This window comes from Tympanuchus pallidicinctus, unplaced genomic scaffold, assembly GCF_026119805.1.
Source record: "Tympanuchus pallidicinctus isolate F22 unplaced genomic scaffold, pur_lepc_1.0 scaffold18, whole genome shotgun sequence".
NCBI classification, from domain to species: Eukaryota; Metazoa; Chordata; class Aves; order Galliformes; family Phasianidae; genus Tympanuchus; species Tympanuchus pallidicinctus.
The window spans coordinates 8,625,814-8,645,603 of NW_026294699.1; the positions used below are offsets into that span (position 1 = coordinate 8,625,814).

Here is a 19,790-nt window from a genome sequence, read left to right on the forward strand (position 1 = left end):
TGTTTTAAAAAGTCTCAACTGTGTGACCTCAGAAAAAAAGACGTACACAAATAGAGGCTGGTTTGGAATGTGTTGGTAGCTTTTAATCTTGACTTGAACAAAATAGAACAGGTTCCTCTCTGCTGGAGCTGCTACCCCTGTTAGCAGCTGCAGTTTGCGCTGCTTGCTTTTGTTGGGACTGACTGCATGCTTCCCAGTGCAGCTGCATAGATGTTTGCATATCCCATCCCAGCAGCTACTGTCCACAAGTGCATAATAAACCTAGTGAAAAGGGAAAATGTGTCAATATTACCTGGATGCCTATTGTTGTTGATGTGAATTTACAGAATTGGCGTTCATTGGAACGTGCCATGTTTTTGCTGTCAGGCATTCTGTAAAGCATTTGAATTTCTTTGTAAGCTACAAAACTTGAGAAATAAGCAAGCCAGAACTAAATGTGATATAGGAGGAAGGTTTTTCTGCTGAGGCCACGAAAATGACTTCTGTTTCTTATTTTCTTTTCCTCCTCTGTCCCCCTTCCGCCTCCTAGATTGAGAGACGCCTTGACACTGTGAGATCTGTTTTCCACATCGCACAGAAACGGTTAATTGCGTGTTCTCAGGGCCAGTATGGTACAGACCCTGATAAGAGACATGTAAGTACAGCTGCTCCTTGGGTTGTTCTGAGACTAGTCTGAATACAGGTTGGCCTTCTCTGTTCTGATCAGTCACTGTGCCTGATGTTATCCAAGAGAAGTGTGACTGTGGAAAAAGAAAAAATATATATATAAATTCCACATTTTGACATTATTTGGTAAAATACTAACTATAGTTCATCATCCAGGTATAATAACATGAACTTAGAATACCTTAGTATTGTCAGGGTGCCCATTTCTGCATTGTGCTGAGTACTGAAAGCATTCATAAGAGCTAACAAAAGGCAATGCTTTGCCTTGTTGATCAAGCTCCTCGTGTTTACAATTGCCTTTGAGCACAGATTTCTCAAATGAACCGTAAACCTTTGGTTGGTATACTTGATTTCTGCCCCTTAGCTTTCTTTAGCAAAGCCACAGGAAGGTTTTCTTAATGCATTAAAACCAGAAATGATTAACATTCAAATTTTCTCCTTTTACTGAAGAAGAATTATTCTGAAAATGGGCACAGAAAACATTTCTCTGCCATGAAATGAATGATCTAGTTGCTTAATGCTCAAGCTTAAAAAAATCTCAAGTTAAAGCTATTTAGCATTGTTACAGTCGTGGTGCAATTTGGACTAGACTTTCCAACTCAGACTGCTTTTCACAGTGTCCGAGAACATGAATCTTTCGGCTTGAAACTTCTTGTGACTTTGCATTTGCTTAAAGTCAAGCAATGAGTTGCATATATGTATAAGAGAAACAAAATGGAAGAAAAGTTTAGGGGGTTTATACTGGAAAAACTGGGAAGGGTCAATAGCATTAAGTAAACTAAGCACTGTTCATTCTGTTCCATAGAAAAAGCTTCCTCTAACAGCTCTTGCTCAAAATATGCAAGAGGGATCTGCCCAGCTAAGTGATGAAACGCTGTTGGGGTGAGTATCTGACTTTCTTTATAAGAAGTTGTCTGAGATTTTGTTGCTTGCAGAGTTCTAATTAGAGACTTTATATACACAAAGGTTGTTCTCAAGCTAATGAGACTAATATTTCTAAATTCTCTATCTCATGGGAATAAGAAGTGAGCAAGCAATTCTTCTGGAACTTTTCTGGAAACAAGTTGTAAGTTTGCTCTGAATTGCGTTCCAGAGGATTCTGACATTCTGCTGTTGTAAAAGCTTTTGAAAATTAACTTATCTCCTTGTGGACTGTTAAAATGATTACTCCAGTTCAAAGTTCAAAATCTGGTGTAAATACTACATTCTGCAGATTTGCATCAATGGCTTCTAGTTTAAAGCAGCGCCAGTTTCTTTAGCCTGGCAAAGTATTTCTTTGCTGTTTTCAGGAAAGCAGTTGAAACAACCATCAATATGCTGAATTCCTGAAGCAACTGTTTTCTTGTTGCTGATGGAGATTCTAATGGAGACAGGGTGAACAGCCCAGAAACATTTGCATGCATTTTTGTGAGCTGTTGGATGAGATTTAAACTTGGGTAAAAATTATAAAGAACATGTTTCCCTTAAAACAAGGTTGAAGCAAAGGTCAAAGTATGATTTTTGGAACTGTAGCTGTTTCCTTTTGATTACCAACAATTATGGCATTAAGACTTCTTTTGTATCAAAGTGGCTTAGGAGAAAATTAAATACTGTATTGAGCAATTTTTTTCAGTGCCTGGTAAGATGGAAAGATAAGCTTCAAAATAAATACTGACTTTTCTGTCCTTGCGACCAGTGTAATCATCTAGAGACTTAAAGCCTCCAAGACTATTACAATGGTTAAGGAATTACAGTTTAATAGCACTCCGAGTTTGCCAGTGACAGCATAGAACAGCTTGTTTTTATGCATTAAAGGCTTGCTTTGTACAATGCAGACTTTCCGAAAGGGTAGCAAAGAACAAAGCCCCACAATTGTTATTTTAAATCATTCTTCTTCAGTCAATAGTAACTCACATTGCAACCATTTCCTACAATTCTTAAAGGAAAATGCTTGATACGTGTGGTGATGCAGAGAATAAATTGGCATTGGAGCTCTCCCATCACGAAGTACAGATTGAAAAGGACATTCTAGAACCCCTGAGCACGCTAACAGAGGTAAGTCATATGAGCCTGGTTGAAGAAATAAATCCGGATTTTTATTTATCAACTGAGCAAAAAAGGGTTTATCTCATTGCTAGTAAGATAGATAGTAGTGAGTTAGTGGTGGAAAGTGGACATGAAATCTACAAAATGTAGCATGTTGCACTCTGCAGAAATAAATGTATGCCTTGAATTCTGGTTCTAGGTAGAAATTCCCAACATTCAGAAGCAGAGGAAACAGCTTGCGAAACTGGTTTTGGACTGGGATTCTGCTAGGGGAAGGTAAGAAGTAGTTTCAAATACTTAGTCCTACACTGTTCACGTGGGCTTATTGTTGATACCTGATCTGACTTCAAGATTTGCTTACCTGAAAACCCCTGAAATGATTGGCTTTTTCTGGTCAAAAGAAAACAGTCTTAGAAGTGAGCCCTCAGCGCAGGTTGTTGATTGATACTAGACTTCATCAAATGACTGAAGCCTTTCTTCTGCAGGTATAACCAAGCCCACAAAACTTCAGGAACAAATTTTCAAATGCATCCTTCAAAAATAGATTCCCTTAAGGAAGAAATGGATGAAGCTGGAAATAAAGTAGAGCAATGCAAGGTAAAACAAGAGGCATCTCTATTGTTTACACATTTCTCTCATTAGCAACAATAGCAATCAGAGTGTGGCTGCTTTCATAAGCCTTGCTTGTGGCACTAGCTATCTTGCTTCTTGCAGTCACAAGTAACGAGTCTGTTAATAAACCAAGTGTTTTAAAGATGTAATTAGGACTAGTTAAACACTGAAGTTTTTTCATTTAAGAGGAACTTTACTTTTTAGGATAAGTATTTTATATTATTTGCTGGTTTAGTCTGAAACAGTTATAAGAAGAAACTGCCTAAGCCTTGACTTAAAAGTTCAGGGTATCTGTGTACCTCTAGCCACTGAGTAGCCAGGAGGTAGCACAGCTCTGAGCAGTTCACATTCATTTTCACTTCTCAGTAGTTGAGTGCTAGATTATGATGCAGTTGAGCTCCAAAACCTTTTAATAGTGCTTATCTTTTCATTCCAGGATAGGCTTTAAATAATCTTGCCATACAATCCAATTGCTTACCTCAGTGGCCCCCTTCTTTGATGTATTAAGCAGGCATTTTGAATGCACTTTGCTTTAAAAAAAATGAACTGTGTGGTCATAAAGCATGTTACTAACTATTCAGAAATGAAGTGTGCTCTGGCGTGTACTTTCCCTAAAAACAGTAGAATATAGATTGTATCTTGTGTTCACCCACACAATTATAAGATTCTGTCTAAAAATGTCTGATTTTAACCCTGGGGAGAAGTTAGCAGTTACCAATAGTTCATGCCATGAATTCATTTCAAGCTTACTGCTTAGTGTGTATAGCAGAGTGGGGCAATTACTGACTGTCTGTGCAGCCTGAATCAACGGTTCATAGTGTAGGCAAAACAGATGTACATACTGTCTCTGTGTATAAGTTGAAGTACCTTTGTAAATTTAAATTGCTATTTTGCATCTTTTTCTTTTTTCAAAGGATCAACTAGCAGCAGATATGTATAACTTTGTGTCCAAAGAAGGAGAATATGCTAAGTTTTTTGTTATGGTGAGTATTTTTTTCAGTATGAACTTGACTGCAGCACTTATGCATAGACACTCAATTCTCAAAGATTACATTTTGTGTGCTAAACCTAGTCTTATGTGCTCATCAGAAGCTAATGCTCTTTTTGTTTTTTAAAATGTGGCTTCTGTTCTCAGTTATTAGAAGCACAAGCAGATTACCATAGAAAAGCATTAACAGTCATAGAAAAGGTCCTACCCGAAATTCAAGCCCATCAAGGTAAAGTAAACTGTGCTCTGGCTGATGCTTCTCCTTGCCTGTGCCACCTATGCACAATATTCTTCTCCTTTATCTTGATTCTTTTGCATGCAGTCTTAATAAATCAGGTCATTTTGATCTACTTAACAATTCTGCATTCCCAAGCATAATTCCATCTTTGCTCTGTTCTCTGGAGTTCTCCAGCCATATTTTAACACGCTAATAGAATACTAAGGATCTGTCTCATACCCAAAAGGACAAAGGAAGGATTTTTCTATTTCTCATGTGACCTTTTGCTAATTTATACCTGACTCTTCCAGATGATGAAAATTTGTGATTTAGGAACTTCAGGGTCTTTTGTTTCTTGAATAACTAGTAGACAATCAGCAGAAAAATTCCCAAGATTCTAAAGAACTTTTCTTTTTTTCCTCCTATGCAACCTTTTTTCCCAGTGTGCACACTGCAGTGTTGAGTTTGCTGTGTTGAATATCAGCAGTTAAGGGGCTAGTAAGACAGTTTCATCTCTTCCCCATGCTATTAAGATTTTCGTTGTCAGCATAAAATAAGGAGAGTCAGTAATGGTTTGATCTGGAGATGCACTGTGTGCTGTTGAAATAACTATCCTAAATTGTCTGTACTGATTCTTAATCTACTGATCAGTAGAAGTAGGTTGAATGAAGTCTGAGTGACATTTGGAGCTGAACGAGACTCGACTATCTTCAGTAGCAGATCATATGGATATTGTAGAAAGATGAACCAGTAAACTAAAGATGCCAAGAAATGTGAGCATCTTGCTGAAAAATGATAGAGAATAATCTGTTCTCTGTGGATCTGATGAAATGCAAAGTAACAAACGATACTTACGCAGCATGAGGGCTGCATTATGGCTGTGTGGAAGGCTCCGTTTACAAGATACAGATCCAACTGGTTTAATTTTTCTTTGTTGCTTAGCTGCTTTGTGCAAAGCTTTTCATATGGTGAGTGCTTCAATACAGATTAGCCTTCCTTAGAAGGTGCCCCCAGGGGGATGCCATCTGAGTGGTCCAGTGTCTCTGTGTAGGATGTGACTGCGGTTGTTTCTAGCTGCAGTTAAATTACTGTGACTTTGAGCAACTACTAAGATTTCCTTGTTTGCTGTACCTTGTAAAACTGATGAAAATAGCATGGGCTGCTCATGGTATATTACTGAATGAAGGGAAATAAAGCCATGTGAAGGGGATATAGTTAATATGTTGCTGGGATTTTTTCTTAAAAAAAAAAAAAAAATTCTTTGCAGAAGTGCATCGTGTCTTTGGAAGACTCCTTCAACATCTTAACTTTTTTTCCATATGAGAGAAAGAATGCATCTTTACTAACAATTAATAACGTTTTGCATTGTTTTACATCTGCATTTTTCAATTAAAACAGCAGAAATAATGGTGAAAAATGGAAACAAATTCACATTCTGTTTGGAGAAATGTGTAGCAATTTTGACTTTAAAAGCTGAGGGACAATTGGGAGATGTGAAGTTGAAAATCTGTGCAGGTGTTAGTGATATGCTGCAAATGTTCTGATTGTAAGATTATTCACACCTATTTGAAGTTGCTGATTCTTAAATCAGCAACAAACTTAATGTTACATTAACAGCTCTGTTTATATCTATCTTAGATAAAACTCAAATCAGCCCAAGTCCTGAAATCTGGGCAAAGTTTTTCTCAAAGATTCTTGTAAACCTAAGACTTTTGGAGTCTTAGCAAATCAGAATCAATGTAATGTTCAGATGTGACAGCCTAGTAATGTGTGCTCTCAGTTACATGGAAGATGTGCGTTTGGTTTGCCATCTGGAAAGATGCAGAAGTATTTTTTATGGGGAATACTGGCAGGCTCGTGTTCTCTTTACTCATCGTATGAGAGATGTTACCTGTCAAGGGCTGTACAACTCCTACCGTGTTCTGCAGATTTCTTAGCTAGAGGCTTTCTTCTTTTCTTGCCTGGGATGTAATCCAAGTGATTGTTAGATATTTTGCTCAGTGTTTTAATACTCTTCAATTAGACAAATGGACTGAAAAACCAGCCTTTGGAACACCATTGGAAGAGCATCTCAAGCGCAGTGGTCGTGAAATTGCAATCCCTATTGAAGCCTGTGTAATGATGCTTCTGGAGACAGGGATGAAGGAGGAGGTAAGTGTGTCACTATATCATGCTCTATGAAGGAAAGAAGAAGAATGTAGTGAAACTCATGAACTGATATCTGTGCTTTTTAAGTTTGCTTAAGTAACTTTTCTCATTAATGTAGATAATAAGTCTCGTAACATAAAGGCTTCAGCAGTATTTGTAGTATATTTGACATGACTAGAATGAAAAATGGGTAATGGACCAAGAGTGATGATGGACCAAAGTGTTATCAGATGGCAGTGGCACATCAAGAGTCAGCTTGGTAAAGCAATATAAAGTGAAGATGACGCTGAACTATGAACTGTTTTGAGAGAGTCATAAATCTTTCACTTTTTATCATGCAGGGCTTATTCAGAATTGCTGCTGGAGCCTCCAAGTTAAAAAAGCTCAAAGCTGCCTTAGACTGTTCAACTTCACAACTTGATGAATTTTATTCTGATCCCCATGCTGTTGCAGGTACTGTGAATGTTCTGAGTCAAAACAGAGACAAATGGGTAGAACACAAATTTATTCTGTTCATTATTCTGCTACGGTGTTGACCTCTGTGCAGATAAGCAGTGAATGGAAGTATAATGAAAGTTCAATTGCATAATTTAACATGGTTATGTATAGGGCATACATGCTGACCATACTTGATACGTTTGCATGCCAGCGTAGCGATTAAAATTCAGGTGATTGTGGTGATTCCAATATCATATTTCTCCCTTGATCATGCTAGTAATTCTCATGAGACCAGAGCCATACGTAGCTTTAATAAGGTTGTTCTGAAGGATGCTTCATAATTCGATAATATACATTTCTGTCTAATTATGGTAATGACTAACAAGCCTCTTGTGTTCACTGTTGAACAGATTATGGAAGTGCCGGACTGTCCTGATGTTTCATTGGGCTTGAGTACTGTTGCATAGATAGAATTTCAATTTTAAATAGACTGGAAGCATTGACTATGAAACTTGTCTGTTCTGCAGGTGCCTTGAAGTCCTACTTGCGAGAATTGCCAGAGCCTTTAATGACCTACAGTCTTTATGAAGAGTGGACACAAGCTGCAAAGTAAGCATGCTACAAAGGCTTATGAGAAAAATATTTTACATTTTTTATCAAATTTGGATCCTCAGGTAAACTCAAAAGTCCAAACTCAACGTTGTTTGTTTCTGAACACATTTTTTTTCTCTAGCAAATTAGTTAGACTTCTGTGGATTGTGCTGATGCTTAAGCAGTTTTAGCTTTGTTGAAGGTTGAGATAATTCGAACATTTGAAAAGCAGGTTGTTGAATTACTGAGTACAACGATGTGTTTTGATTAGGCATAAATGGAAAATTATAGTCTTTTTTTTTGTTCTCTTCAGAAATAACTTTCTTGTAATCTGTGAGAAAGATGTAATACATTTTCTTTTTTCCCCTTTCAGTATTCAGGACCAGGATAAGAAGCTACAAGAGTTATGGAGGATTTGTAACAAATTACCTAAGCATTTTCATGCTAATTTCAGGTATGTGTGCACATATACTGACTTGTAGTGCTCAACCATCAAAGCCACTGTGCAGCTAGTTTTGATATTAATTAGCTGAAACTATAATCCTCTTTTTTTTTTTTAACTTGGCCAAATTTTATTAGATTTATAAAATGACATCCTGCTTCATCAAGTAGTTGATGTACAATAGTTTGCTACTGGTAGAATTTTTCAGTCAAGTTACTTCACTGCTGACTGCAAAATAGTGATGCACAGAACTCTTCCATTTAAGGGATCATGGTTTTGGCAGTAATGGAGTTCTTGAATTTTGGCCTTGTTGTCAATAAGAACTGTCAGTTGGTAATGTCTTCTCAAATGAACAGAATTATTACTTGCTATAAAAGCTAATTATGTTCTCAGTGTCATACTAGCTTCCATCACATGGAGAAAACTCACTGGTGTTTATTTGGTCATCTTATTTTTTTTTTAGGTATTTAATCAAATTTTTAGCAAAGCTTGCACAGAACAGTGATGTCAACAAAATGACACCCAGCAATGTCGCAATAGTCCTGGGCCCCAACTTGTTGTGGGCAAAAACCGAAGGGTAAGTGGATTTAGAAAAAGTAAAAGACAACTTCCATGAAGCTGTAGAATTTCCCATCAGGTTGTTTTAAATGTAGACTATTGACAGCAACAGAGTACTTGCCTAAAAAAAAATAATTCAAAGTTGCTCTATGTGATACCTAGAGGTGTGCTAGTTCATTGTGCTTAGCATAACGTGTTGTTTAAGGCCAGATATCTTATTTTCTTACTTTGATAGAACTGTATATGCTATTCTACGCATCTCTTCCACAGATCCCTTGCTGAAATGGCAGCAGCAACTTCAGTCCACGTGGTAGCAATTATTGAGCCAATTATTCAGCATGCAGACTGGTTCTTCCCTGGAGGTAAATTCTTGCTGTAGTTAAAAGAATTCTGGTTTGTGATAACCCTTTGCAGGTAAACCTCCAGTAACTTTTTTTGAAGTGCCATTTTGTATATATATGTCATCTGATGAATGGTGTCTGTCTTTTATCCAGATCAAGACTTCAATGTGTCTGGGGCATTTGTTGCAGTTCCTGCTGTTAATTCAAATCATTTGTCACACACTGGGAATGAATATGATTCTGGGACACTGGAACGGAAGAGGCCTGTTAGTATGGCTGTAATGGAGGGGGATTTATTGAAGAAGGAAAGGTACGTTTCGTTCTCAGATGAGGTTTTAAGTCTTCGCTCCTGAGAACTTGACTCCTTAGGCTGTAGTTTAACATGTTTAGTGGTCTCAGGAGGAGAATTTTGTGAAAATATTGTAGGTAACAAGAGTGATTTATTTTCCCCATGTTATTGCAGCCTGAGGAAGGTTCAAAGGTAATGTACTAGATATACTCTGTGCATGACTTAAAATTAAAAAAAAAAAAAAAAAAAAAAAAACAGATACCACTGCTTCCAATCACCATCTTCCTATTACAGATGTGGGGGGTCTGAAATCCAGTGAAACAGAAGTGTGTGTAGTAACATCTGTCAGTGTCTAACTTCTGGTATTCCATGGCTTCTTTTCAAAGCCCATAAGCCGAGGTGGTGTTACCTGGTGCCTTCATGATAAGACTTCTGATTTGAAGATGGTACAGTATGCCATGGCAAATAGTAAACTGCTAAAAAAAAAAAATAAATAAAACATGCTGTTTTCCCATATAACATGTAGTGTAACACTTATTTATCACTCATACCATGAATACTGATGTGCTGTTTTGTTTATAGCTACTTATGCAAGTGTTAAATTGTTACCTAAATGTTAATTGTGGGTAGCCACATGTAATTTTATCAGTGCTGACAGAAGGAGCAGAAGAAAGTCAGTTCAGGATTCACTGTCTTTAACACAACAAGCATAAAATTCAGTTCTTGAATATATTAAACACATTCTCAAACCTGTTAGTTTCTTTATCCATAGTTAAATAAGGGCATCTGTTTCTTTGGCCAAATCGTGGAAGCATATATCCAGTGTCATTTTTAGTCTAACTTGAAATCTGTACAACAAATTAAAAGTTTTGACACATGAATTTTGTTTCTATTACATACCATATTTAGACAGTAGATACTCTGGTGTGAAAGGAAATGTATGTATTTACATGTAAAAATACTGAATGTTTTGACCTCATTGTCATCAGTCCGTCTTCAAATGTTATTGAGTGATTTGTTCCTCTTATGTTTACCCTCTGTGCAGATAAGTCAAATAGTGTTGCATGTCTTAACATTAATGGTGTTATATGCAGACAGTGGGAGCTTTCCTTGTTGCTGCTTTGCATGCTAAGCAACAGGGGTTGCACTTGTCTTTGTGGGTTGTAACAGCCAGTTGTCTTGTTGCTTTAGTTAACTGGTGTTGGCTGGCGTGGTGTGTTTACTCTCTCTTCTTTCTGTAGCTTTGGTGTCAAGGTTATGGACTTCCAAGCAAACCCTCGGAGATGTGGCACTATAAATAGAAAGCACACATCCCCAGCTTTCCAGCCACCACTTCCACCCACAGAGGCTGGCATGTTGGCTCATTCTGGAGCAGAGCAGCACTCACAAGCTGCTGTGGCTGAAACAAGCCCAGTGGGTGCTGGTTTTGCCCTATCTGCTGGCACAGCAGAACAGTTACAAAGCCAAGGAAATGAGGATGTCAGGTAAGAGGTATGGCTTCTGCTGGCAGTGGCTTAGCTGGCTGCTTCAGCAGCAAACTGATGATGTCGGCTGTATCAGCTTCACAAGGCACATCCTCTGATTAGAGGACATGTTGTATGCAGAGTCTTTTTGGGTGTGGGCAGAAGCACTGTAAAAGAGCTCTCTTTCTACATGTATTTATGATCTTTTAATTTGAACGTACGTTCCAGAATCGATCTTCCTAACATAAGGAATTTCTTAAGGAAAAAATTGTGAAAAATGCTAAAAAAAAAAAAAAAAAAAATCTTTTACTGCCCATGCTGACCTTTCCAAATTACACTCCAGAGGTGTCCATGCAGCATGACTGTCAGTTTGCTGCCGAAAGATCAAAACCTGCCAGTGGCAATGCTAGAAACCCATTGGTCTTGTTTGTTGTTTCTTGTTCATGTTATCTGGATTTGTCGCCTTCTTCTGTGGCAAGTGTTAGTGGTGACCAGACTCGCTAGAAAACTGGAAGTCAATTTGTCATATTTCTTTAGAAGTGTGTATACAGACTTTTCTGCCACTTAATTACAAATGGAAACTGTGTGATCATATCTTCAGTATCAGAATACACGGACTCCAAGAAAAATTGCAGTAGCTTTGACTCCTACTTTCACGGACAGTTAAAGCAGCAGTTTGCTTTTACTGTTCTTGAGATCTGAGAGATGTAGTGAATGCATAAAAATGCTCATGGTGCTCCCCAGCCATCAGTCTCTTGCGTAACGCCTTACATTAAAAAGCCATCACGGAGTTTTATGCAGCGCTGATTCTTTGGCATGTAGCTTTTGGATCCAGGTGATGCTTCTGCAAAAATATCTCGTTTAAATATCCCCTCTAGACCAGTATTTCTCCAGTGATGTCTCTTGTGGCAGAGAAAGCTCAAATGAAACCTTAAGTGTAGCATCTAAAAACTACATGAAATTTAATAACAGCATCTAGAAAAATTAGGGTTATGTTTTGCTAGTAAGTAATTGAAAGGTTTTTGCCATTTTGAGATGGAGATGTTGTAAAGAGAGATGAATGAAGAACTGTAAGTGTATAGGAAGTAAAATGGGGAGGCACTGTGCAGAACCACCTTGGCTGGTTCATACTCGATTGTTGTTTCTCTCCAATATCAAGAAGAAAGAACTGAGATGTCCCGATCTGAATTTTGGGGGTTTTACTGGAATTGTTCTCTTGGATGCTCATCTCAGACTGGACTCCCTTGATCACGGGAAGCAGGGTGAAAGTTTAATTCCAGATAGAGTGGGGAGTTTCAGCCAGAAGGAGGGGAACCACCGTTCTCTGCACACCCACAGCCTTTGCAGTCTCTGAGGGCTTCCAAAGGCTCTGCAGACTTGAGCAGTGGGGGCTGCATCTGCCTAGTCTGTGTGAGTTATGCAGCAAGTTGGTTTTCTTTTTTTTTTTGGCAAAGCTTCAGAGTGCCACTGCTTACTCCTTACCAGTGAATTGGATGTGGTGCTGTGACAGAGTATTTGGGAAAGTTAACAGTTACAGGAGTAGTGACTATATTTGAATGAGGAAATGAGAAAAGTCATTTTATGTGAACTTTATTGGTGGGGCACTTCTTAAAGAACCTAAAGGGCGCTCTGGTGTGGCAGCTGTACTCTGAGTACCAGTATTTAATTCAAACAGGCTTTGTGATGTTACAGAACTACTTGGATTCCTGATTTAACTTGGTAATGGATCTTTTGTACAGGTCTGCCTGAAACCTACCTGTGAATTTTTTGAAGAGTTTTAGTGCTCAGTTTGTCAGTAATAACAGCCAGTGCAGAAGGTTTTTAAGATATGTAAGGGCCAGAACTGGAGCGTGGTTTATAGCGTAAACCTTAAAGGTGCAGTTGATCTGCGCAAGGCATTTTGTAATTATCTTCTAACTTGAGACTTTTGATTTTCAGTACCTCAAAACCTAAGGACAACGCATCTTCAGCTACTCCTCCACCCGTGAGAAACGGTGGGCATGTGAATGCTGCCCCAAACCAGTCAGCAAGTAGCAGTAATCAGCTTTCTGTTAATCAGCCACAGAATGCAGCAGGTCCCAGTCCCCATTCAGTGAGGAGAGGTATGATTTTTTTTTTTTGTTTGGCTTTTGAAGCACTAAGTTCCAACTGTTCTTTAAGCACTACAAAAATGCTTACTAAAATTACTTTACCATCATGCCTTCCTTTACTCCAGACTTCAGTTCTTTTGCCTTTCACTAGGACCTGTATATATCTTTGGATTCCTTCATGAGTGCTGCTAGTAATGTTATCAACACTGTTTAATGAAGTCACTTGACTACTGATTAGTAAGCCAATATTTGCATTTCTGTAGTTTCCTACTGATACCACTTTTATTTTGTAATGCACCATTTTATTTCAGTAATATACTTAAGTATTTCATAGAGCTATGAATTCCTTCTTTTAGGAGTTTGGTTTCACAACACACTGCCATAAAATCTCCCCTCTTCCATTCACAGCTGTTAAAAAGCCTGCGCCAGCACCTCCCAAGCCAGCTAACCCCCCGCCAGGGCAGCCAGGAAGCCAAAGCTCTGCTCCAGCTGCTCAGCCACCTTCAATCTCTCCAAAGCCACTTGCCAGAAGCTCTTCTCCTCCTGCCCAACATGCAAACCAGGGAGCAGCCCTGACCTCCAGTTCCCAGGTTTCTGCACCTCGGCGATACTCCAGCAGCCTGTCCCCAATCCAAGCTCCCAGCCACCCACCACCACAGCCCCCAACGCAGGCTACTCCTCCACTGCAGCCCAAAGCAAACAATCAAGCATCTCCTGCTGCACCCAGCAGTGAACATGGACCAGAGCAGCCCTGTTACACTCCTCCGCAGACTCCAACACCACCTGATACACCCCCCCTAGGCAAGCACAGTACTAGTTCCCCGCTGTCACAGCCGCAGTCATCTGCTCCAGACACTTCACAGTCTCACTCTCCACCTCACAGTGGCACGCTGCCAAGGCCGCGGCCTGTGCCCAAGCCCAGAAACAGACCCAGTGTTCCCCCTCCTCCTCATCCTCCTTCTCAGCTGGCTGGAGACGGTATTATTGCAAATCCCACGCAAACAGCTTCCAAAATAGTAACAGGTGAGTGGATTCTTTCATTTTCAGTGCCTCCTTAGGGAGTGGAAATGAAGAAAATGTCTGTAGCTATGCGTAATCTTTTAAGAAAGCACAAGCAACAGTTAAAATACTGAATTGCTTATTTACAGTTAGAATGCACACACAACTGTTCTTCACTTGGGGGTCTTCCATAGTGAAGGTCTCCTTTCGTCAGGCTGAATGATGTGGGGGGAAGTGTGCATTAGCTTGCTTTTGTTTTTTTTTAAAGTGCTGGATGCAAGACACTGGAGTAGCAACAAACTCCACAGGGCTTTCTCCAGCCTCAGCATCATGGCAATCTCCTAGGCTTATGCTTCTGTGTGCAGAAAAGGCAAATAATTTGGAGAAAGCAGAAGATACTATCAGGAATAGTATATTTGGGATTTACAGGAGATAGCGAATCAATGAAGCGATCATTGATGTGTTCTAGTAGAACAGATGCTAACACCGAATGTTTTACTTTGTGAGATGAAGCTTTCTGGTGGGGTTTTAAGTCTGGAAGCTGAAGAATCAAATAGACTTAACTAAATTGTGGATTGATCTTCATTCTTTATGTGCAGACTTTTTCTCTAAGACATTGATGAATTAAAGATGAATTTTCTGTCTTCTCACAAGAACTTAACGAAGCTCATAGTTATTAGCTTGATAGAGATAATATTAATTTAAATGTTGGAAAAAAGTCAATTGCTGAAGAAAGTAAAAGCTAGCAGATCTTGAAATGTGCTCCTGGTGAGTCTTTGCTTGGTTTAGGAAGTTCTGAATGAAAAGACAGCAAATGTAAGACTAATGCTTTTAAACCTACTCATGTTCAATAATAGTTAAAACTTTCTAATGACACTGCAGCTTCTGAACAATGAAACTAATGTTTTGGAATGCAAAGTGTAAATTCTGTTGCCTAACAGCTTTACCCCATGGTGCCTTCACAGGTGGGGATGGTTACTGCGAATAAGGTTTGTACTTACTAGAAACATGCAATATAAGCTAAAATGCTCCCGCGCAGCAGTATTTTATTTGTAGCTTTATTTTGTATATGCGCTTTGGAATACGTGCTCTGTCAACTCTGTATGTTCTCATGTCATTCTGTTTGTAAGACATATTAGGACCTGTGCTTAATTTCGATAGTGCTGTGAATATTAATTCATACTTTAGAACAAATGGTAAAGATAACTGTAGTGAATAGCACTTCCCACAATCACCTGGTGTGAAGCAGTGACCCATTTAAAATAGATTTCTTCTCATCAATGCAGGCAAATGTTGCAGCTTATAGTTTTTCCAGTTCAGTCTTTTCTGGTTGCACTTCAGTGTAGCTTTCACTCTAGGTTTTCAGTTGTTTTTACTTGCACCTTATTTGGCAAAATACTCAGTTGTGTGACTAAACTCCTTTGCAGGTGCAGCAGCATCTGCATTCTGGCATATTTGCATTCTGTCAGCCCCAGCCTCGCTAATAGTCTGTTCAATCACAGCTGCCAAACAGCACATTAATAATCTCACTTGATGCATAGCAGCTCAGAAATATGCTACCTTTCTAAGGTAACAACTGCATGACAGGCTGGAAAAGTTGAGGTTCCATTCCAGAATTATCTCAAGATCAGGAGTATAGTTTTGTATACAAGGAACTAGCAATAAATGAGCAGCTAACCAACTAAAAGATAGCTTTGCGTTTTAAAATAAGATATCTCCTGATTGTACTCCTGCTCTTTTTATCAACATCTTTAAAATACAAAGGCAATTCACTTCAAAACTGAATTTGGCCTTAAGTCTGTAGGCTCTGCATCTTTACAGCACTTGTACAGAAGTTGAGAATGGGAACAATGCTGATGAGTCAAACTCCCAATTAAAGAGAATTTTCCTGATTCTGGGGAAGTTGCTTTAGTGCGAGCAGTCAAGCAGAATTTGTTTTACTTCAGTGTAACTGGAGAAGTGCTTGCCTTCTAAGTAATAACCAGCTGGTATGCAGGGGGCTGCTTCATTAGTGGGGGAGTTTAAGTTACACGGAGCATCTGCCATGCGATAGTGGTTGTGTGAATTACCACAGCTGTCTTGTTGTTTGGATACAGTTGAAAAAAACTACCAACCAAAAAACACTATCATTAAGATCTGTTTATCAACCTGAAAATGTTAGAAAAGAATTAATAGATATCGGTCTTCCCACGTGCAAACCTTAGTAGGTCGGCTGGGTAAATGGTGTATGGTAAACAACAGTAGGAAAGCTACCACACAGAAAAGTCTGTCAAGGAAAGCTGATGATGAAGGATTCTTTAGCAGAGCTGGTAAAGGAATCTAGAGAACCTGGTGTGTTTTGAAAACAAACCGAGAAGTGGGAGCACTTGAAGTGACAGCCGGGCTTGTCTAGCGCAGTGCGCTCAGTGCAGGATCATCCAGCTTTCCCAGATCAGTCCTTTTTATTTTGCTTTAGAGAATATTTGTTCTGAATTAACACCACTGCGTATTACATAAGAGTATCTGCTCTAACATTTACACACGCACATGTAGTATTTATATTTAAGCACTGGCTGGTACTATAAACTAGCTTATCTGATTCACCGTGTGAAATAACTACTTTCAATTTTAACTTTAAATAATGGAGCAAGGGAAACCAGGAATAATAGAAATGAAAATTTAGGTGCCAGCAGACTTTATAATATCAGCATGAGAATTCTGAATTGTTTTCAGGATAATATTGAATTTCTTTGTCCATATTCTGGACAGTAATGCCTCAAATTCTATTTGCAGTATTAAAGTTATGAGCCCTAGAAAAGAATATTCTAATCAAAAATTTTATTAAATAATCTAGATGTTTGACCTGCTTTCAGTATGAACTGTATTGGAAAGTTCAATGGTAAGGAAAAGGCATATGATTGGCCAAAAATGTCTCTAATTTGTAATCATGTGTGTGCTAATGCCCACTACTAACCTGTCACAAATAACACTGCTTGCTTGCATTATCATTAGTGTGGCATGCAAAAAGCATGGCTGTTTATGCTTGCTTTTACATTAACATACTAAAAGCATTGAAGACTAGAATGTGTAAAATTCCTGTTTTGACTGGCCAGTTTCACATTTTACTTCTTCAGCTTACTGAAAATCAGTTTGAAATCCGTGTATCTTATACAGAAGTTCATTTTGTGTCCAGCTTAGCTGTGTTGTTAATCACAAATACTCCCTTCCTGTGTCATCTCACACTGTTACCTCTTTTTTGAGAAGATCTCGTCCCTTGATATGCAGTAGCAGCAGAATTGCATCTTTTGAATCATATTGTGAATGAAAACTTGGCAGTAGTGACAGATACTGGGGAGAATGTAGTGTCTCTGCTGCTTGAGATCAGTGCCACCTTCTCCATGGTTGGGCATAGCATGTGGGGAATTGAGCAAGAGAATATGTAGGAATTTGGGACACGGCTACAGTTTTTTGTATGTAATGGTGCTTCTGATGACAGTAGTAAAATGCCTAAAACATCTGACCTTTAAACAATTTTAATTTTAACTCAACTGATTGTAAAAGTACTTAAATTTTCATGTTAAACACGTGGATGGTGAGACGAAGTGAACAGGGGCTTGGTTTGAAAGTAGCACAGACATTATTTTCTTCATTGCTCTCTGAGGTCTGCTGAACAGTAACTTTGCGCTGGTTTTCAGAGTGGGGAGAGTGTCATGTTGTGCACTACAGGCAGTTGGTGTCAGGCAACAACGTGATGGAGTTGCAGCTGTCATGTTAGCAGTGCCACCACAAAACTTCTTCATATGAGAGTGCCTGCCCGTGAGCCTGGGAAAGGAGCAGGAGGCACTGCCTTGGGCATCACTTCTGTATCTGCTTGGGCCTCTTCCGTGCTGTTTAGCTCAGAAGTTTTTAACTTGAATGCTTGCGGTGTAACTTCTGGGCTAAATTTAAGACTTAATGATAGGATTCAAAGTCTTCAAAAGATTCCTGTCTTTGCTACCTGACTTTAAAAGCAAGGTACTTAGCTAGATTTATCGATCTAAACAATTTTCTGTTTGGATTGTTGCAGTAAGTAGTGCCATGGCTTACTATTCTACGAAGCTGACTTACAATGACAACATATTCATTCACATCTTTTAAACTGTTCTGGATTTTTTTTAATTTTCTACCTGCCAGTACAGTCAGTCACCAGGAACATTTTGTCCTTCTTTGGACACCTTAGCTTGAAAAAAATTCTCCTTTCATCAGTAGGGGGCAAAGAACAGGATCTAGTTGCACACCGGAGATGAATGTTGTCTTGGATAATTTCTTCCTGCTGTCACTTCTAAAAGCTCTGGGTGGTGCCCTCTGGTGTGGAGGTGCCCATTGATGCTCAGTGACCATCCGGGTCTGATGCGACTGCCCAGGTATAGCATTACTTTCTGGGGGCCTTGAGGACCGTGACATTGTTGTATTTCCTACGAATGGTGGAAAGCAAATAAATACACTTATGTACATGGCTAAAAGAAGGCATGTAGGAGAAATGACCCCAGGATGAGATTTCTAGTTTGGGTTAGCCCAGTGTTTCTGTCGTATGTGAGCGTGCGTGCCAGCCCTCTGTCTGAGAAACCCTCGTTGGTAAAAGCCCTCATTGATCTTTCTTTCCCTTTTCTTCCTAAGGAAATGCACCAGCAATGCACTACTGAGATGTCACTGTCCTGAGTGCTAAACTTGCTCTTCCGTTTTTTGTGCAGACTCCAATTCCAGTATTCCAGAACCACTTCAAAACCCTTCTGCAGAGCTTCCTACAGAGGCAGCGGGCAAAGAACTGCACAACCACCTCCCTCTAGATATTGACAATGACACAGAAAGCACTGCTCTGTGAAGGGAGCCAAAACACGCTTTCCTTTCCTGACGGGAAAACTGACAGAGCCAACAGTGAAAAGCTTCTCCTGGCGGCACGGAGACCTGTGTGCACCTCAGTGCAGGGCGAGGAGCTGTGCAGGAGAGGTGTAATGATCTGTGTGCCTCGAGTTATCCACACCCCCGATGGAAGGAATTAATCACGGCAGAAGCGTGCATAGGAAGTGTAGCTGCTGCTGTTACCAACGGTATTAGCGAAATTCCAACCGATTTTAAGAAGCGAATTATTAGTTATTTAAAGTGCATGTATTACGGAAGTAATCTTTTTAATGCCGCGGTTAGATTCTTATTCTAGTTGTTAGGCGTTACAAGGAGAGGCCTTGCGAGAGACATTCCCTCACTGCTTTGCTGCAGGTTTTTGAGACGTGAACCAAAGCCGGCACAGCGGCGGTGACTGCTGGCCCTGTCACTGCTCACAGCTGTGTGTGCTCAGTGCCTTGACGGACTGTGACTGCAGGAGGAACCTTACTGTATTGTAATCATTTCAGCGCTACTCTGTGATCAGTACCTAATCTGTATTTCATAGTTATTTGTATTAACCAGCCTGCTTTTTGTTTATGTGGAATTAATGACTGTTTGGAGAAAAAGCTGTGGAAGTGGTTTCGTGCTTTCATAGGAAACGGTTGGATTTTGAAAGAAAAAAAAAATTCTTTGAACATCTGTTTTGATGCATCAGTTGGGTGAACGTTTATAAAATAAAAGACCGCCTTTTGTCAACCTGAGCCCCACTTCGTTCCGCGCGCCAAAACTGCCTCCCCCGCCCCCCCCTTTCTGGGGCCCAGCAGGAGTATTGTCCAATCCCGTCCCCGCTCCCCTCACGCGGGAACCGCCCAACTAACGCCGCCCTATCCAATCCCGTCCTCGCTCTCCTCAGGTGGGAAACGCCTACTTAGTGCCGCCCTGCCCAATCCTGGCCCAGTAACAACAAAGCGGCCTCTTCTCCGCGTTTTGCCCGGCCCAACTTGCTATAGGGGCCGTCAGCGCTCTGGCAGCCTCCGTACTAGGTGGCTAGGTCGTTTTCCGAGCACCAAACGCAGCCGTTCTG

The 19,790-nt window shown here is 39.8% G+C and overlaps 1 protein-coding gene across 9 annotated transcripts in view; it reads left to right on the top strand.

The window, feature by feature from the left end:
• ARHGAP17 (Rho GTPase activating protein 17) overlaps window positions 1-19,462 on the top strand; it is a 38,477-nt gene extending 19,015 nt beyond the window's left edge. Inside the window, exons 3-22 of one of the 9 annotated variants that reach the window (XM_052680446.1) lie at window positions 530-634; window positions 1,472-1,548; window positions 2,589-2,700; window positions 2,891-2,967; window positions 3,177-3,288; window positions 4,218-4,286; window positions 4,439-4,520; window positions 6,532-6,659; window positions 6,998-7,109; window positions 7,622-7,703; window positions 8,059-8,139; window positions 8,591-8,704; window positions 8,956-9,047; window positions 9,180-9,336; window positions 10,557-10,799; window positions 12,717-12,880; window positions 13,277-13,891; window positions 14,833-14,856; window positions 16,701-16,745; window positions 18,503-18,620. In XM_052680446.1, the coding sequence (XP_052536406.1) occupies window positions 530-634; window positions 1,472-1,548; window positions 2,589-2,700; window positions 2,891-2,967; window positions 3,177-3,288; window positions 4,218-4,286; window positions 4,439-4,520; window positions 6,532-6,659; window positions 6,998-7,109; window positions 7,622-7,703; window positions 8,059-8,139; window positions 8,591-8,704; window positions 8,956-9,047; window positions 9,180-9,336; window positions 10,557-10,799; window positions 12,717-12,880; window positions 13,277-13,891; window positions 14,833-14,855 (2,445 nt within the window). In that variant the 3' untranslated portion in view covers window position 14,856; window positions 16,701-16,745; window positions 18,503-18,620. Of the gene's footprint in view, window positions 1-529; window positions 635-1,471; window positions 1,549-2,588; window positions 2,701-2,890; window positions 2,968-3,176; window positions 3,289-4,217; window positions 4,287-4,438; window positions 4,521-6,531; window positions 6,660-6,997; window positions 7,110-7,621; window positions 7,704-8,058; window positions 8,140-8,590; window positions 8,705-8,955; window positions 9,048-9,179; window positions 9,337-10,556; window positions 10,800-12,716; window positions 12,881-13,276; window positions 13,892-14,832; window positions 14,857-16,700; window positions 16,746-18,502 lie in introns of all 9 variants that reach the window. The other 8 variants (XM_052680449.1, XM_052680447.1, XM_052680448.1 and 5 more) reach the window with 8 other exon arrangements.
• The last annotated feature ends 328 nt before the right edge of the window (window positions 19,463-19,790 follow it).